Consider the following 18,858-nt stretch of genomic DNA (forward strand, 5'->3'; position numbering starts at 1 on the left):
TTATGTGTCCACTCTGCCAACATTCTACTACTTTTTGTGTCCACTCTGCCAACATTCCACTACTTTTTGTGTCCACTCTGCCAACATTCCACTACTTTTTGTGTCCACTCTGCCAACATTCCACTACTTTTTGTGTCCACTGCCAACATTCCACTACTTTTTTGTGTCCACTCTGCCAACATTCCACTACTTTTTCTGTCCACTCTGTCAACATTCCACTACTTTATGTGTCCACTTTGCCAACATTCCAGTACTTTTTGTGTCCACTCTGCCAACATTCCACTACTTTTTGTGTCCACTCTGCCAACATTCCACTACTTTTTGTGTCCACTCTGCCAACATTCCACTACTTTTTGTGTCCACTCTGCCATCATTCCACTACTTTTTCTGTCCACTGCCAACATTCCACTACTTTTTTGTGTCCACTCTGCCAACATTCCACTACTTTTTGTGTCCACTCTGCCAACATTCCACTACTTTTTGTCCACTCTGCCAACATTCCACTACTTTTTGTGTCCACTCTGCCAACATTCCACTACTTTTTGTGTCCACTCTGCCAACATTCCACTACTTTTTGTGTCCACTCTGCCAACATTCCACTACTTTTTGTGTCCACTTTGCCAACATTCCACTACTTTTTGTGTCCACTCTGCCAACATTCCACTACTTTTGTGTCCACTCTGCCAACATTCCACTACTTTTTGTGTCCACTCTGCCAACATTCCACTACTTTTTGTGTCCACTCTGTCCAACATTCCACTACTTTTTGTGTCCACTCTGCCAACATTCCACTACTTTTTGTGTCCACTCTGCCAACATTCCACTACTTTTTTGTGTCCACTGCCAACATTCCACTACCATTCCAACATTCCACTACTTTTTTGTGTCCACTCTGCCAACATTCCACTACTTTTTGTGTCCACTCTGCCAACATTCCACTACTTTTGTGTCCACTCTGCCAACATTCCACTACTTTTTGTGTCCACTCTGTCAACATTCCACTACTTTTTGTGTCCACTCTGCCAACATTCCACTACTTTTTGTGTCCACTCTGCCAACATTCCACTACTTTTTGTGTCCACTCTGCCAACATTCCACTACTTTTTGTGTCCACTCTGCCAACATTCCACTACTTTTTGTGTCCACTCTGCCAACATTCCACTACTTTTTGTGTCCACTCTGCCAACATTCCACTACTTTTTGTGTCCACTCTGCCAACATTCCACTACTTTTTGTGTCCACTCTGCCAACATTCCACTACTTTTTGTGTCCACTGCCAACATTCCACTACTTTTTTGTGTCCACTCTGCCAACATTCCAGTACTTTTTCTGTCCACTCTGTCAACATTCCACTACTTTATGTGTCCACTCTGCCAACATTCCACTACTTTTTGTGTCCACTCTGCCAACATTCCACTACTTTTTGTGTCCACTCTGCCAACATTCCACTACTTTTTGTGTCCACTCTGCCAACATTCCACTACTTTTTGTGTCCACTCTGCCAACATTCCACTACTTTTTGTGTCCACTCTGCCAACATTCCACTACTTTTTGTGTCCACTCTGCCAACATTCCACTACTTTTTGTGTCCACTCTGCCAACATTCCACTACTTTTTGTGTCCACTCTGCCAACCATTCCACAACTTTTTTTGTGTCCACTCTGCCAACATTCCACTACTTTTTGTGTCCACTCTGCCAACATTCCACTACTTTTTGTGTCCACTCTGCCAACATTCCACTACTTTTTCCACTACTGTCCACTCTGCCAACATTCCACTACTTTTTGTGTCCACTCTGCCAACATTCCACTACTTTTTGTGTCCACTCTGCCAACATTCCACTACTTTTTGTGTCCACTCTGCCAACATTCCACTACTTTTTGTGTCCACTCTGCCAACATTCCACTACTTTTTGTGTCCACTCTGCCAACATTCCACTACTTTTTGTGTCCACTCTGCCAACATTCCACTACTTTTTGTGTCCACTCTGCCAACATTCCACTACTTTTTGTGTCCACTCTGCCAACATTCCACTACTTTTTGTGTCCACTCTGCCAACATTCCACTACTTTTTGTGTCCACTCTGCCAACATTCCACTACTTTTTGTGTCCACTCTGCCAACATTCCACTACTTTTTGTGTCCACTCTGCCAACATTCCACTACTTTTTGTGTCCACTCTGCCAACATTCCACTACTTTTTGTGTCCACTCTGCCAACATTCCACTACTTTTTGTGTCCACTCTGCCAACATTCCACTACTTTTTGTGTCCACTCTGCCAACATTCCACTACTTTTTGTGTTCCACTACTTTTGTGTCCACTCTGCCAACATTCCACTACTTTTTGTGTCCACTCTGCCAACATTCCACTACTTTTGTGTCCACTCTGCCAACATTCCACTACTTTTTGTGTCCACTCTGCCAACATTCCACTACTTTTTGTGTCCACTCTGTCAACATTCCACTACTTTTTTGTGTCCACTCTGCCAACATTCCAGTACTTTTTCTGTCCACTCTGCCAACATTCCACTACTTTGTGTCCACTTTGCCAACATTCCACTACTTTTTGTGTCCACTCTGCCAACATTCCACTACTTTTTGTGTCCACTCTGCCAACATTCCACTACTTTTTGTGTCCACTCTGCCAACATTCCACTACTTTTTGTGTCCACTCTGCCAACATTCCACTACTTTTTGTGTCCACTCTGCCAACATTCCACTACTTTTTGTGTCCACTCTGCCAACATTCCACTACTTTTTGTGTCCACTCTGCCAACATTCCACTACTTTTTGTGTCCACTTCTGCCAACATTCCACTACTTTTTTGTGTCCACTCTGCCAACATTCCACTACTTTTTGTGTCCACTCTGCCAACATTCCACTACTTTTTTGTGTCCACTCTGCCAACATTCCACTACTTTTTGTGTCCACTCTGCCAACATTCCACTACTTTTTGTGTCCACTACTGCCAACATTCCACTACTTTTTGTGTCCACTCTGCCAACATTCCACTACTTTTTGTGTCCACTCTGCCAACATTCCACTACTTTTTTTGTGTCCACTCTGCCAACATTCCACTACTTTTTGTGTCCACTCTGCCAACATTCCACTACTTTTTGTGTCCACTCTGCCAACATTCCACTACTTTTTGTGTCCACTTGCCAACATTCCACTACTTTTTGTGTCCACTCTGCCAACATTCCACTACTTTTTGTGTCCACTCTGCCAACATTCCACTACTTTTTGTGTCCACTCTGCCAACATTCCACTACTTTTTGTGTCCACTCTGCCAACATTCCACTACTTTTTTGTGTCCACTCTGCCAACATTCCACTACTTTTTGTGTCCACTCTGCCAACATTCCACTACTTTTTGTGTCCACTCTGCCAACATTCCACTACTTTTTGTGTCCACTCTGCCAACATTCCACTACTTTTTGTGTCCACTCTGCCAACATTCCACTACTTTTTTGTGCCCACTCTGCCAACATTCCACTACTTTTTGTGTCCACTCTGCCAACATTCCACTACTTTTTGTGTCCACTCTGCCAACATTCCACTACTTTTTTGTGTCCACTCTGCCAACATTCCACTACTTTTTGTGTCCACTCTGCCAACATTCCACTACTTTTGTGTCCACTCTGCCAACATTCCACTACTTTTTGTGTCCACTCTGCCAACATTCCACTACTTTTGTGTCCACTACTGCCAACATTCCACTACTTTTTGTGTCCACTCTGCCAACATTCCACTACTTTTTTTGTGTCCACTCTGCCAACATTCCACTACTTTTTGTGTCCACTCTGCCAACATTCCACTACTTTTTGTGTCCACTCTGCCAACATTCCACTACTTTTGTGTCCACTCTGCCAACATTCCACTACTTTTTGTGTCCACTCTGCCAACATTCCACTACTTTTTGTGTCCACTCTGCCAACATTCCACTACTTTTTGTGTCCACTCTGCCAACATTCCATTCCACTACTTTTTGTGTCCACTCTGCCAACATTCCACTACTTTTTGTGTCCACTCTGCCAACATTCCACTACTTTTTGTGTCCACTCTGCCAACATTCCACTACTTTTTGTGTCCACTCTGCCAACATTCCACTACTTTTTTTTGTCCACTCTGCCAACATTCCACTACTTTTGTGTCCACTCTGCCAACATTCCACTACTTTTTTGTGTCCACTCTGCCAACATTCCACTACTTTTTGTGTCCACTCTGCCAACATTCCACTACTTTTGTGTCCACTCTGCCAACATTCCACTACTTTTTGTGTCCACTCTGCCAACATTCCACTACTTTTTGTGTTGTGTCCACTCTGCCAACATTCCACTACTTTTTGTGTCCACTCTGCCAACATTCCACTACTTTTTGTGTCCACTCTGCCAACATTCCACTACTTTTTTGTGTCCACTCTGCCAACATTCCACTACTTTTTGTGTCCACTCTGCCAACATTCCACTACTTTTTGTGTCCACTCTGCCAACATTCCACTACTTTTTTGTGTCCACTCTTCCAACATTCCACTACTTTTTGTGTCCACTCTGCCAACATTCCACTACTTTTTGTGTCCACTCTGCCAACATTCCACTACTTTTTGTGTCCACTCTGCCAACATTCCACTACTTTTTGTGTCCACTCTGCCAACATTCCACTACTTTTTGTGTCCACTCTGCCAACATTCCACTACTTTTTGTGTCCACTCTGCCAACATTCCACTACTTTTTGTGTCCACTCTGCCAACATTCCACTACTTTTTGTGTCCACTCTGCCAACATTCCACTACTTTTGTCTGTCCACTCTGCCAACATTCCACTACTTTTGTGTCCACTTTGCCAACATTCCACTACTTTTTGTGTCCACTCTGCCAACATTCCACTACTTTTTTGTGTCCACTCTGCCAACATTCCACTACTTTTTTGTGTCCACTCTGCCAACATTCCACTTTTTGTGTCCACTTTTTTTTGTCCACTCTGCCAACATTCCACTACTTTTTGTGTCCACTCTGCCAACATTCCACTACTTTTGTGTCCACTCTGCCAACATTCCACTACTTTTTGTGTCCACTCTGCCAACATTCCACTACTTTTTGTGTCCACTCTGCCAACATTCCACTACTTTTTGTGTCCACTCTGCCAACATTCCACTACTTTTTGTGTCCACTCTGCCAACATTCCACTACTTTTTGTGTCCACTCTGCCAACATTCCACTACTTTTTGTCCACTTTTTTGTGTCCAACATTCCACTACTTTTTGTGTCCACTCTGCCAACATTCCACTACTTTTTGTGTCCACTCTGCCAACATTCCACTACTTTTTGTGTCCACTCTGCCAACATTCCACTACTTTTTGTGTCCACTCTGCCAACATTCCACTACTTTTTGTGTCCACTCTGCCAACATTCCACTACTTTTTGTGTCCACTCTGCCAACATTCCACTACTTTTTGTGTCCACTCTGCCAACATTCCACTACTTTTTGTGTCCACTCTGCCAACATTCCACTACTTTTTGTGTCCACTCTGCCAACATTCCACTACTTTTTGTGTCCACTCTGCCAACATTCCACTACTTTTTGTGTCCACTCTGCCAACATTCCACTACTTTTTGTGTCCACTTCTGCCAACATTCCACTACTTTTTTTTGTGTCCACTCTGCCAACATTCCACTACTTTTTGTGTCCACTCTGCCAACATTCCACTACTTTTTGTGTCCACTCTGCCAACATTCCACTACTTTTTGTGTCCACATTCCACTACTTTTTGTGTCCACTCTGCCAACATTCCACTACTTTTTGTGTCCACTCTGCCAACATTCCACTACTTTTTGTGTCCACTCTGCCAACATTCCACTACTTTTTGTGTCCACTCTGCCAACATTCCACTACTTTATGTGTCCACTTTGCCAACATTCCACTACTTTTTGTGTCCACTCTGCCAACATTCCACTACTTTTTTGTGTCCACTCTGCCAACATTCCACTACTTTTTGTGTCCACTCTGCCAACATTTTTTTTGTGTCTGCCAACATTCCACTACTTTTTGTGTCCACTCTGCCAACATTCCACTACTTTTTGTGTCCACTCTGCCAACATTCCACTACTTTTTTTTGTCCACTCTGCCAACATTCCACTACTTTTTGTCCACTCTGTCAACATTCCACTACTTTTTGTGTCCACAACATTCCACTACTTTTTGTGTCCACTCTGCCAACATTCCACTACTTTTTGTGTCCACTCTGCCAACATTCCACTACTTTTTGTGTCCACTCTGCCAACATTCCACTACTTTTTGTGTCCACTCTGCCAACATTCCACTACTTTTTGTGTCCACTCTGCCAACATTCCACTACTTTTTGTGTCCACTCTTTCCACTACTTTTTGTGTCCACTCTGCCAACATTCCACTACTTTTGTGTCCACTCTGCCAACATTCCACTACTTTTTGTGTCCACTCTGCCAACATTCCACTACTTTTGTGTCCACTCTTGCCAACATTCCACTACTTTTTGTGTCCACTCTGCCAACATTCCACTACTTTTTGTGTCCACTCTGCCAACATTCCACTACTTTTTGTGTCCACTCTGCCAACATTCCACTACTTTTTGTGTCCACTCTGCCAACATTCCACTACTTTTTGTGTCCACTCTGCCAACATTCCACTACTTTTTGTGTCCACTCTGCCAACATTCCACTACTTTTTGTGTTCCACTCCACTGCCAACATTCCACTACTTTTTGTGTCCACTCTGCCAACATTCCACTACTTTTTGTGTCCACTCTGCCAACATTCCACTACTTTTTGTGTCCACTCTGCCAACATTCCACTACTTTTTGTGTCCACTTCCACAACATTCCACTACTTTTTTTTCTGTCCACTCTGCCAACATTCCACTACTTTTTGTGTCCACTCTGCCAACATTCCACTACTTTTGTGTCCACTTTGTCAACATTCCACTACTTTTTGTGTCCACTCTGCCAACATTCCACTACTTTTTGTGTCCACTCTGCCAACATTCCACTACTTTTTGTGTCCACTCTGCCAACATTCCACTACTTTTTGTGTCCACTCTGCCAACATTCCACTACTTTTTTGTGTCCACTCTGCCAACATTCCACTACTTTTCCTGTCCACTCTGCCAACATTCCACTACTTTTTGTGTCCACTCTGCCAACATTCCACTACTTTTTGTGTCCACTCTGCCAACATTCCACTACTTTTTGTGTCCACTCTGCCAACATTCCACTACTTTTTGTGTCCACTCTGCCAACATTCCACTACTTTTTGTGTCCACTCTGCCAACATTCCACTACTTTTTGTGTCCACTCTGCCAACATTCCACTACTTTTTGTGTCCACTCTGCCAACATTCCACTACTTTTTGTGTCCACTCTGCCAACATTCCACTACTTTTTGTGTCCACTCTGCCAACATTCCACTACTTTTTGTGTCCACTCTGCCAACATTCCACTACTTTTTGTGTCCACTCTGCCAACATTCCACTACTTTTTGTGTCCACTCTGCCAACATTCCACTACTTTTTGTGTCCACTCTGCCAACATTCCACTACTTTTTGTGTCCACTCTGCCAACATTCCACTACTTCCACTTTTTGTGTCCACTCTGCCAACATTCCACTACTTTTTGTGTCCACTCTGCCAACATTCCACTACTTTTTGTGTCCACTCTGCCAACATTCCACTACTTTTTGTGTCCACTTCCAACATTCCACTACTTTTTGTGTCCACTCTGCCAACATTCCACTACTTTTTGTGCCATTCCACTACTTTTTGTGTCCACTCTGCCAACATTCCACTACTTTTTCTGTCCACTCTGCCAACATTCCACTACTTTATGTGTCCACTTTGCCAACATTCCAGTACTTTTTGTGTCCACTCTGCCAACATTCCACTACTTTTTGTGTCCACTCTGCCAACATTCCACTACTTTTTTGTGCCCACTCTGCCAACATTCCACTACTTTTTGTGTCCACTCTGCCAACATTCCACTACTTTTTGTGCCCACTCTGTCAACATTCCACTACTTTTTGTTTGCACTCTGCCAACATTCCACTACTTTTTGTGTCCACTCTGCCAACATTCCACAACTTTTCGTGTCCACTCTGCCAACATTCCACTACTTTTTGTGTCCACTCTGCCAACACTCCACTACTTTTTGTGTCCACTCTGCCAACATTCCACAATTTTTGTGTCCACTCTGCCAACATTCCACTACTTTTTGTGTCCACTCTGCCAACATTCCACTACTTTTTGTGTCCACTCTGCCAACATTCCACTACTTTTTGTGTCCACTCTGCCAACATTCCACTACTTTTTGTGTCCACTCTGCCAACATTCCACTACTTTTTGTGTCCACTCTGCCAACATTCCACTACTTTTGTGTCCACTCTGCCAACATTCCACTACTTTTTGTGTCCACTCTGCCAACATTCCACTACTTTTTGTGTCCACTCTGCCAACATTCCACTACTTTTTGTGTCCACTCTGCCAACATTCCACTACTTTTGTGTTCTGCCAACATTCCACTCTTTTTGTGTCCACTCTGCCAACATTCCACTACTTTTTGTGTCCACTCTGCCAACATTCCACTACTTTTTGTGTCCACTCTGCCAACATTCCACTACTTTTTGTGTCCACTCCAACATTCCACTACCAACAACATTCCACTACTTTTTGTGTCCACTCTGCCAACATTCCACTACTTTTTGTGTCCACTCTGCCAACATTCCACTACTTTTTGTGTCCACTCTGCCAACATTCCACTACTTTTTGTTCCCACTTTGTGTCCACTCTGCCAACATTCCACTACTTTTTGTGTCCACTCTGCCAACATTCCACTACTTTTTGTGTCCACTCTGCCAACATTCCACTACTTTTTGTGTCCACTCTGCCAACATTCCACTACTTTTTGTGTCCACTCTGCCAACATTCCACTACTTTTTGTGTCCACTCTGCCAACATTCCACTACTTTTGTGTCCACTCTGCCAACATTCCACTACTTTTTGTGTCCACTCTGCCAACATTCCACTACTTTTTGTGTCCACTCTGCCAACATTCCACTACTTTTTGTGTCCACTCTGCCAACATTCCACTACTTTTTTGTGTCCACTCTGCCAACATTCCACTTTTTGCCAACATTCCACTACTTTTTGTGTCCACTCTGCCAACATTCCACTACTTTTTTGTGTCCACTCTGCCAACATTCCACTACTTTTTGTGTCCACTCTGCCAACATTCCACTACTTTTTGTGTCCACTCTGCCAACATTCCACTACTTTTTGTGTCCACTCTGCCAACATTCCACTACTTTTTGTGTCCACTCTGCCAACATTCCACTACTTTTTGTGTCCACTCTGCCAACATTCCACTACTTTTGTGTCCACTCTGCCAACATTCCACTACTTTTTGCCAACATTCCACTACTTTTTGTGTCCACTCTGCCAACATTCCACTACTTTTTGTGTCCACTCTGCCAACATTCCACTACTTTTTGTGTGTGCCAACATTCCACTACTTTTTGTGTCCACTCTGCCACATTCCACTACTTTTTGTGTCCACTCTGCCAACATTCCACTACTTTTTGTGTCCACTCTGCCAACATTCCACTACTTTTTGTGTCCACTCTGCCAACATTCCACTACTTTTTGTGTCCACTCTGCCAACATTCCACTACTTTTTGTGTCCACTCTGCCAACATTCCACTACTTTTTGTGTCCACTCTGCCAACATTCCACTACTTTTTGTGTCCACTCTGCCAACATTCCACTACTTTTTGTGTCCACTCTGCCAACATTCCACTACTTTTTGTGTCCACTCTGCCAACATTCCACTACTTTTGTGTCCACTCTGCCAACATTCCACTACTTTTGTGTCCACTCTGCCAACATTCCACTACTTTTTTGTGTCCACTCTGCCAACATTCCACTACTTTTTGTGTCCACTTGCCAACATTCCACTCTTTTTGTGTCCACTCTGCCAACATTCCACTACTTTTTGTGTCCACTCTGCCAACATTCCACTACTTTTTGTGTCCACTCTGCCAACATTCCACTACTTTTTGTGTCCACTCTGCCAACATTCCACTACTTTTTGTGTCCACTCTGCCAACATTCCACTACTTTTTGTGTCCACTCTGCCAACATTCCACTACTTTTTGTGTCCACTCTGCCAACATTCCACTGTCTTTTTGTGTCCACTCTGCCAACATTCCACTACTTTTTGTGTCCACTCTGCCAACATTCCACTACTTTTTGTGTCCACTCTGCCAACATTCCACTACTTTTTGTGTCCACTCTGCCAACATTCCACTACTTTTTGTGTCCACTCTGCCAACATTCCACTACTTTTTGTGTCCACTCTGCCAACATTCCACTACTTTTTCTGTCCACTCTGCCAACATTCCACTACTTTTTGTGTCCACTCTGCCAACATTCCACTACTTTTTGTGTCCACTCTGCCAACATTCCACTACTTTTTGTGTCCACTCTGCCAACATTCCACTACTTTTTGTGTCCACTCTGCCAACATTCCACTACTTTTTGTGTCCACTCTGCCAACATTCCACTACTTTTTGTGTCCACTCTGCCAACATTCCACTACTTTTTGTGTCCACTTTTCCACTACTTTTTGTCCACTCTGCCAACATTCCACTACTTTTTGTGTCCACTCTGCCAACATTCCACTACTTTTTGTGTCCACTCTGCCAACATTCCACTACTTTTTGTGTCCACTCTGCCAACATTCCACTACTTTTTGTGTCCACTCTGCCAACATTCCACTACTTTTTGTGTCCACTCTGCCAACATTCCACTACTTTTTGTGTCCACTCTGCCAACATTCCACTACTTTTTGTGTCCACTCTGCCAACATTCCACTACTTTTTGTGTCCACTCTGTTCCACTACTTTTTGTGTCCAACATTCCACTACTTTTTGTGTCCACTCTGCCAACATTCCACTACTTTTTGTGTCCACTCTGCCAACATTCCACTACTTTTTGTGTCCACTCTGCCAACATTCCACTACTTTTTGTGTCCACTCTGCCAACATTCCACTACTTTTTTGTGTCCACTCTGCCAACATTCCACTACTTTTTGTGTCCACTCTGCCAACATTCCACTACTTTTTGTGTCCACTCTGCCAACATTCCACTACTTTTTGTGTGTCCACTCTGCCAACATTCCACTACTTTTGTGTCCACTCTGCCAACATTCCACTACTTTTTGTGTCCACTCTGCCAACATTCCACTACTTTTTCCACTCTGTCCACTCTGCCAACATTCCACTACTTTTTGTGTCCACTCTGCCAACATTCCACTACTTTTTTTTCTGTCCACTCTGCCAACATTCCACTACTTTTTCTGTCCACTCTGCCAACATTCCACTACTTTTTCTGTCCACTCTGCCAACATTCCACTACTTTTTCTGTCCACTCTGCCAACATTCCACTACTTTTTGTGTCCACTCTGCCAACATTCCACTACTTTTTCTGTCCACTCTGCCAACATTCCACTACTTTTTGTGTCCACTCTGCCAACATTCCACTACTTTTTTCCACTACTTTTCGTGTCCACTCTGTCCAACATTCCACTACTTTTTGTGTCCACTCTGCCAACATTCCACTACTTTTTGTGTCCACTCTGTCAACATTCCACTACTTTTGTGTCCACTCTGCCAACATTCCACTACTTTTTGTGTCCACTCTGCCAACATTCCACTACTTTTTCCACTACTTTTTGTGTCCACTCTGCCAACATTCCACTACTTTTTGTGTCCACTCTGCCAACATTCCACTACTTTTTCTGTCCACTCTGTCAACATTCCACTACTTCTTGTGTCCACTCTGCCAACATTCCACTACTTTTTGTGTCCACTCTGCCAACATTCCACTACTTTTTGTGTCCACTCTGCCAACATTCCCTAATTTTTGTGTCCACTCGGCCAATATTCCACATAAATTGAGGTTCCTAGAGCAGAGATTCTCCATTTGCTTTGGAGGTTCATTTCAGTATACAAGGCTGGTACTACTTTGTAGTTGCTGCTGTTTAGAAGTTGGCAACATCACCCACACCACAGCCGGGGTGTTTTCCTGGGAAGCGTTTCACTCCCTACTACATGGATACTTGAAACATAGGACATGACTCATTAACCACTACAGTTTCATGGTGATATGCCAAGCAGCACCAACGAGGCGTCAGTCTGATAAGTTCTGTCTTTCTTCTCCTCTCCTCTCTCTGGCTCCAGAGGCCAAGTCGTGCGAGGACATCCAATGCAGTGTGGGGAAGAAGTGTCTGTGGGACTCCAGGATGAGCCGAGGCCGCTGCTCCCTCTGTGAGGAGGTGTGTCCAGAGAGCCGGATGGACGAGGCGGTGTGCGCCAGCGACAACACCACCTACCCCTCAGAGTGTGTTATGAAGCAGACTGCCTGCTCTCTGGGAACGCTCCTGGAGGTTAAGCATTCAGGATCTTGCAACTGTAAGTAATCACCACCGAGCGAGACAATTCCATTTTCTTTCCCAACAACAATTTCACCCTGACACCAATCCATTCCCCCATGTCTGACACCAATCCCTCCCTTACCCCAATCCCTTCCTGACACCAATCCCCCCCCTGATACCAATTCCTCCCTGACACCAATCCCTCCCCCTATCTGACACCAATCCCAAGACACCAATCCCTTCCTGACACCAATCCCTCCCCCATCTCTGACACCAATCCCTCCGTGGCACCAATCCCCTCCTGACATCAATCCTTGCTGACACCAATCCCACCCTGACACCAATCCCTCCCCCTCTGACACCAATCCCTCCCTGACACCAATCTCTCCCTGACACCAATCCTTCCCCCACTGACACCAATCCCTCTCTGACATCAATCCCACCCTGACATCAATCCCATCCTGACACCAATCCGCGCTGACATAAAGTCTTTTCTGACACCAATCCTTGCTGACACCAATCTCTCTGACACCAAGTCACCCCTGACTCCTGACTCTTCTTGAGCCCCCTCCCCTCTAGCCCCCCACCTCCCTGCCCACCCACCCGGCACAGCTCATCTTACACATCTGAAAGGACTTGAGATGAGAGAACCTGCATGATTTTGTCTGTGTTGCTGGCTTCTTTAACTTTCAGCATTTTTTTTCAGCCCCAAAAAATAATAATAAACAAAAAAGTGAATAAACAAAATATATCAATAGGTAAAGATAGTTCAAAAGAAAACAATTTCTTGGAAGTTGTTGAGATTATATGCTAACGTCATTACACTAACAAGCATTGATGGAGACTAACATTTGCAATTAAAACAATCATTGTATTTGAAGTCTAGATGAGTTAGTGGTCATACACATCCCATAGTGATCTGCTGTACTCAAGCAGGTTACCTTAGAGTAACTGCCCAGTGAAAATCTCACTTTTAAAAGTTAAAATTCTGTTAACTCATACCAAAATAATGTTAACTCATCCTACACGCTTATTTTCCCAAAGCATAAATTTGAGATAAAACACTTTTTTTTAAATGCCACCTAAAACTTGTCTCAAACTGACCGTTTTAAAATGGCTTTCTATTTCCTCACAGAGTGTGATGTCATACTACTGAGGAAGATGAGCTGGCCAATCAGCTGTCTACTCGCATTTAATTTTTTTAATGACCAGTATACGCCCACAACATTCTGTTGTTGTGGTACGTCCCGCAACATTCTGTTGTTGGGGTACGTCCCGCAACATTCTGTTGTTGGGGTACGTCCCGCAACATTCTGTTGTTGGGGTACGTCCCGCAACATTCTGTTGTTGGGGTACGTCCCGCAACATTCTGTTGTTGGGGTACGTCCCGCAACATTCTGTTGTTGGGCTACGTCCCGCAACATTCTGTTGTTGGGGTACGTCCCGCAACATTCTGTTGTTGGGGTACGCCCCGCAACATTCCTACACAGAACAAGCTACTTTTTTTGGGGAAGTAAAATGACTGAATGAAATCTTTAAACACTGGAAAGTTACTTTTTAATTTTGATGCAGTTTTTTTTCTCTCAATATTATAGTTTTTATAAATATTATTTTTTTTCTAGACAGCCACATAGGGGTCACATCTTTACATCTTGTAAATCCCATGGTCACTTTGCTAATTATATATTAATCATGTATTTACATTTTTTTTTTGGCTATTTGGCTGTAATCAATCAGTAATTAAAAATGCACTGTATTGGCACACACCACTCTGCTATAACATGTAATATAGAGTCAGAATGAAAACACACACCACTCTGCTATAACATGTAATATAGACTCAGAATGAAAACAGTTACATAGTCATATATGTGCATAAGGCAATTGCGACGTTGGTGCCATTGTAGCTAAGATTATTTAAGGTGAACCTTAACATGTAGACTACTTATTTCCACCAGTACTTTGAGCCATTCCTCCTTAAATAAAGTACTCACTAAACTGAGGCTACCTGCCATAAAATAGCCACAAAAAAAAGGATATGAGTTACATGCCAAGTCACTATATGTCAAAGATGATTGAATTTAATTTTCATCATGATGAATAAGTCTGGATATCCTCCACTACACTATGATATGGTCTGACTAACCTGCTAAATGTAAAAGTAACTTAAAGTATGTGTGGAGTACAACTCCCAAAAAGGGACCAACGTCATGATCACCTCATGGGGCAGAGGAAAGTGGCACTTTACAATTTGCAGATAATAAACAGAGGAAGCCAGGTTTGCGGTCAAATCCATTAAAATTCCAATCAATTTAATTTGATTTATTTTTATAAATAACAAGTCAGTTAAGAACAAATTCTTATTTTCAATGACGGCCTAGGAACAGTGGGGTTAACTGCCTGTTCAGGGGCAGAACGACAGAAAATTAACTAAATTAAAATTCCCAAATGTTGTTTTATTGAAAAGCATTGAAGTGAATTGGAATTGGAATGTCAGTGTGCTTCCTGAATTGAAAGGAATGGAAATGAAAATGAATAATCACTACTCATACTTCGCCTCAGTCTCTCTGTCTGCCAGTAGTCAATTAACATGTATACCATCTATATGCATTGACTTCTCTGTGTGCTAATTGTAGTGAATGTGTTGTTGCCTATCAAACACGAACATCCATTTGGATTGGATGATGAGGGACTGTCTGTCGCTTGTGTTGCTTTTTTATTTCCCCCCCCCCTTGCTTGGTAGAGGTCGTAGGTCAAACTGCTGCGACACATAGAGACTCTCCGCCCAATGGCAGCAACTGTACTGTGTCTGAGACAAAGGGAGAAACATTAAGAAAAATGAGAATGAAACCAGCAAAACCCTACAACATAAACAAAAACACGTTTGTGTGTCTGACTGTCTGCTTTCAGGATTCTGCTGCCAAAAAAAAGACCTGATCCATTCAACCCCTCAGATCGCCCTGCCCTGCCCTGCCCCCAACCCCCCCCCCATTCCCACCCTGCGCCACCCGCTGCTCTGCTGTCATAGCCCTGGCGTCCTAGACCTAGATTATGTAAACAATGTTTCATCATTATGGGATGGGATGACTCAGTGCCAAGTCCCCTCTCTGCCCTGAAACGTAACAGCACCACGAGGCTATACTGGGGCTTCGTGGAGGGATATGGGGCTTTTGAGAATATTCAGATAAATACTCTTCTGCTACATTGCTGTTGTGGTCCTTATTTATACAACAGCTACCATATATTCTCCCATCTAGCCATTACAGAAGCCCCGGAGGAAGAGGAGGAGGAGGAGGAGGAGGAGGAGGAGGAGGAGGAGCAGGAAGATCAGGACTACACGATTTATATCCACCTGTCCTCCTTATTGGATGGATAGGCTGTCTATCATATCCACCTGTCTTCCTTATTGGATGGATAGGCTGTCTATCATATCCCCCTGTCCTCCTTATTGGATGGATAGGCTGTCTATCATATCCACCTGTCCTCCTTATTGGATAGATAGGCTGTCTATCATATCCACCTGTCCTCCTTATTGGATAGATAGGCTGTCTATCATATCCACCTGTCCTCCTTATTGGATAGATAGGCTGTCTATCATATCCACCTGTCCTCCTTATTGGATGGATAGGCTGTCTATCATATCCACCTGTCCTCCTCATTGGTGGATAGTCTATCTTCCTCCCCTCCTTATTGGTTGGATAGACTGTCTATCTATCTGCCTGCCTGGTCTGCACTAGAGGGACAGTCCAAGGGCCTGGAACCATGTTCATACTGTACAGTCCACATGTGTATGCTTATATATTTTTTAAAGAGACTAAAGTATACATTTAGTTCAGTTCTAGATGTTTTATTTATACATTTGGTTTGTGTTTTTATAATTTATACAGTTAAACACTGTACTTACTATCTACCATGTTATTTCTACCACCAGTTTTTAATTTTTTTTTTTTTAATCATGGTTCTTTTTAGTTTTTATTATTTTTTATATTATGAAGAAATATATTTGTCCAAAGAGAAGCAGTTTATTTATTAAGTATCCATCTTTCTGTAAAGGGCATCGTTTTTCCCTGAGCTGTAAAAAAATAAATAATAATAATAAATCAAATCAGCTTTATGCTCTCACTTTCACATGAACTTTTATTATCACAGATGTTTATCATTCACACATTAACTCCATGTTTAACCTTCCTATGTGTTTATTTATGGGTTATCTATCTTATCTGTCAATCGTTTATATACAGAAATGTTTCTGCTTTCTTGTTTACACCTCGTTGTAAAGGGAATTCTTGTCTGTTCTGCAGTGGAACAGTGCTTTTGTATGGTGCAACGTGGTTATAGCTGGTAAGCCCCTGGTCCCAGATCTTTCGCCTTACTCCATTATTGTCAAGCTATGGTTTGGCATGACAAGTACATGAGTTGGCAAAAGGGCAGAAACCACCTGGCAATCAGGATATGGTGATATTAGTGAGGCTACTCCTCTACAAATTATTTCCCAAATGGAGTGTTTTACCCAGACGTCACTCAGTAGTAGTATTTTACATGTTAGAAAATATATGTTTTTTTTTTGGGACAACACTTGACTTTGTCCGAAAATGTGCCGTGAACAAATGTGTGCTGCCAATGTTTTGTTCCATATTGCTCTTGCAATAGGATGCTACAGAGACGTACTTGTATAGCATATCACTTTGCTTTCTTGTTCCACTGTCAATGCTGTTGTTGTTGTTTTCAGAATGCATTTTTTATTTTCAAACACCACAAGAGAAATACAATTAGACGTATATAGTTTTGTATTTTTTTTTAAATGTAAATGTCATATGTACATACAAAGGGTGATGGTATTTGTACAGATATGAAAGAGTGAAACAATAAAATATAATGTTCCCATATGTTTTGTATTCACTGATTACTGGAGTCTATATCAAGGGATCATTAGATATTTTACAACCAATGATACCAAAACAACTATGTCTTTTTCCAAATCGTTCCTCATATTAGATATTTACACAACCGTTCAAAAGTTTGGGGTCACTACGAAATGTCCTTGTTTTTGAAAAAAGTTGGAAAAAATTGTCCATTAAAATAACATAATTGATCAGAAATACAGTGTAAACATTGTTAATGTTGTAAATGACTATTGTAGCTGGAAACAGCAGATTTTTTATGGAGTATCTACATAGGTGTACAGAGGCCCATTATCAGCAACCATCACTCCTGTGTTCCAATGGCACGTTGTGTTAGCTAATACAGGTTTAGCATTTAAGGCTAATTGATCATTAGAAAACCCTTTTGAAATTATGTTAGCACAGCTGAAAACTGTTGTTCTGATTAAAGAATAAATAACACTGTCCTTCTTTAGACTAGTTGAGGATCTGGAGCATCAGCATTCGTGGGGTTGATTACAGGCTCAAAATGTCCAGAAACAAAGACCTTTCTTCTGAAACTCATCAGTCTATTCTTGTTTTGTGAAATGACGGCTATTCCATGCAAGAAATTGACAAGTAACTGAAGATCTCGTACAACGCTGTGTACTACTCCCTTCACAGAACAGCGCAAACTGGCTCTAACCAGAATAGAAAGAGGAGAGGGAGGCCCCGGTGCACAACTGAGCAAGAGGACAAGTACATTAGAGTGTCTAGTTTGAGAAACAGATGCCTCACAAGTCCTCAACTGGCAGCTTCATTAAATAGTACATGCTAAGCACCAGTCTCAACATCAACTAGGCAGAGTTCCTCTGTCCAGTGTCTGTGTTCTTTTGCCTATCTTAATCTTTTCTTTTCATTGGCCAGTCTGAGATATGTTTTTTCTGTGCAACTCTGCCTAGAAGGCCAGCATCCCGGAGTCGCCTCTTCACTGTTGATGTTGAGACTGGTGTTTTGTGATTACTACTTAATGAAGTTTCCAGTCTTCTCCTTCTTCTTCTACTTCTTCTTCTTCTTCTTTGTCTAATATCCCATGATCGGGGGCCTATATTAATTTAAGCATCTCAGAGTTGGAGTGCTGATCTTGATATAGGTTATGTTTTGCTTTTTAGATTATAATGAATATCATAATGATCTATAATGAATATGACGACATGGACGACATGATCCTCTTCGTTAAGGAGGTATAAAGTGTAGAGGACTCGATGTCAAAAGTTTTAGAACACCTACTCATTCCAGGGTTTTTATTTAATTTTTTATAATATTTTCTACATTGTAGAATAATCGTGAAGACATCAAAACTATGAAATATCACATATGGAATCGTGTAATAACCAAAGAAATTGTTAAACAAATCAAAAATATTTTATATTTTATATTTGACATTATTCAAACAGCCACCCTTTGCCTTGATGACAGCTTTGCACACTCTTGGCATATTCTCAACCAGCTTCACCTGGAATGCTTTTCAAACAGTCTTGAAAGA

General features: G+C 42.2%; 1 protein-coding gene across 2 annotated transcripts in view; it reads left to right on the forward strand.

The window, feature by feature from the left end:
- Positions 1–17,339, forward strand: part of LOC112241921 (follistatin-A) — a 47,438-nt gene extending 30,099 nt beyond the window's left edge. The window contains exons 5-6 of one of the 2 annotated variants that reach the window (XM_042320231.1): positions 12,260–12,490; positions 15,711–17,339. In XM_042320231.1, the coding sequence (XP_042176165.1) occupies positions 12,260–12,490; positions 15,711–15,829 (350 nt within the window). In that variant the 3' untranslated portion in view covers positions 15,830–17,339. Of the gene's footprint in view, positions 1–12,259; positions 12,491–15,363 lie in introns of both variants that reach the window. The other variant, XM_042320232.1, reaches the window with a different exon arrangement.
- Positions 17,340–18,858: the final 1,519 nt, after the last annotated feature.

The sequence above is a fragment of the Oncorhynchus tshawytscha genome, linkage group LG04 (assembly GCF_018296145.1).
Source record: "Oncorhynchus tshawytscha isolate Ot180627B linkage group LG04, Otsh_v2.0, whole genome shotgun sequence".
NCBI lineage: Eukaryota > Metazoa > Chordata > Actinopteri > Salmoniformes > Salmonidae > Oncorhynchus > Oncorhynchus tshawytscha.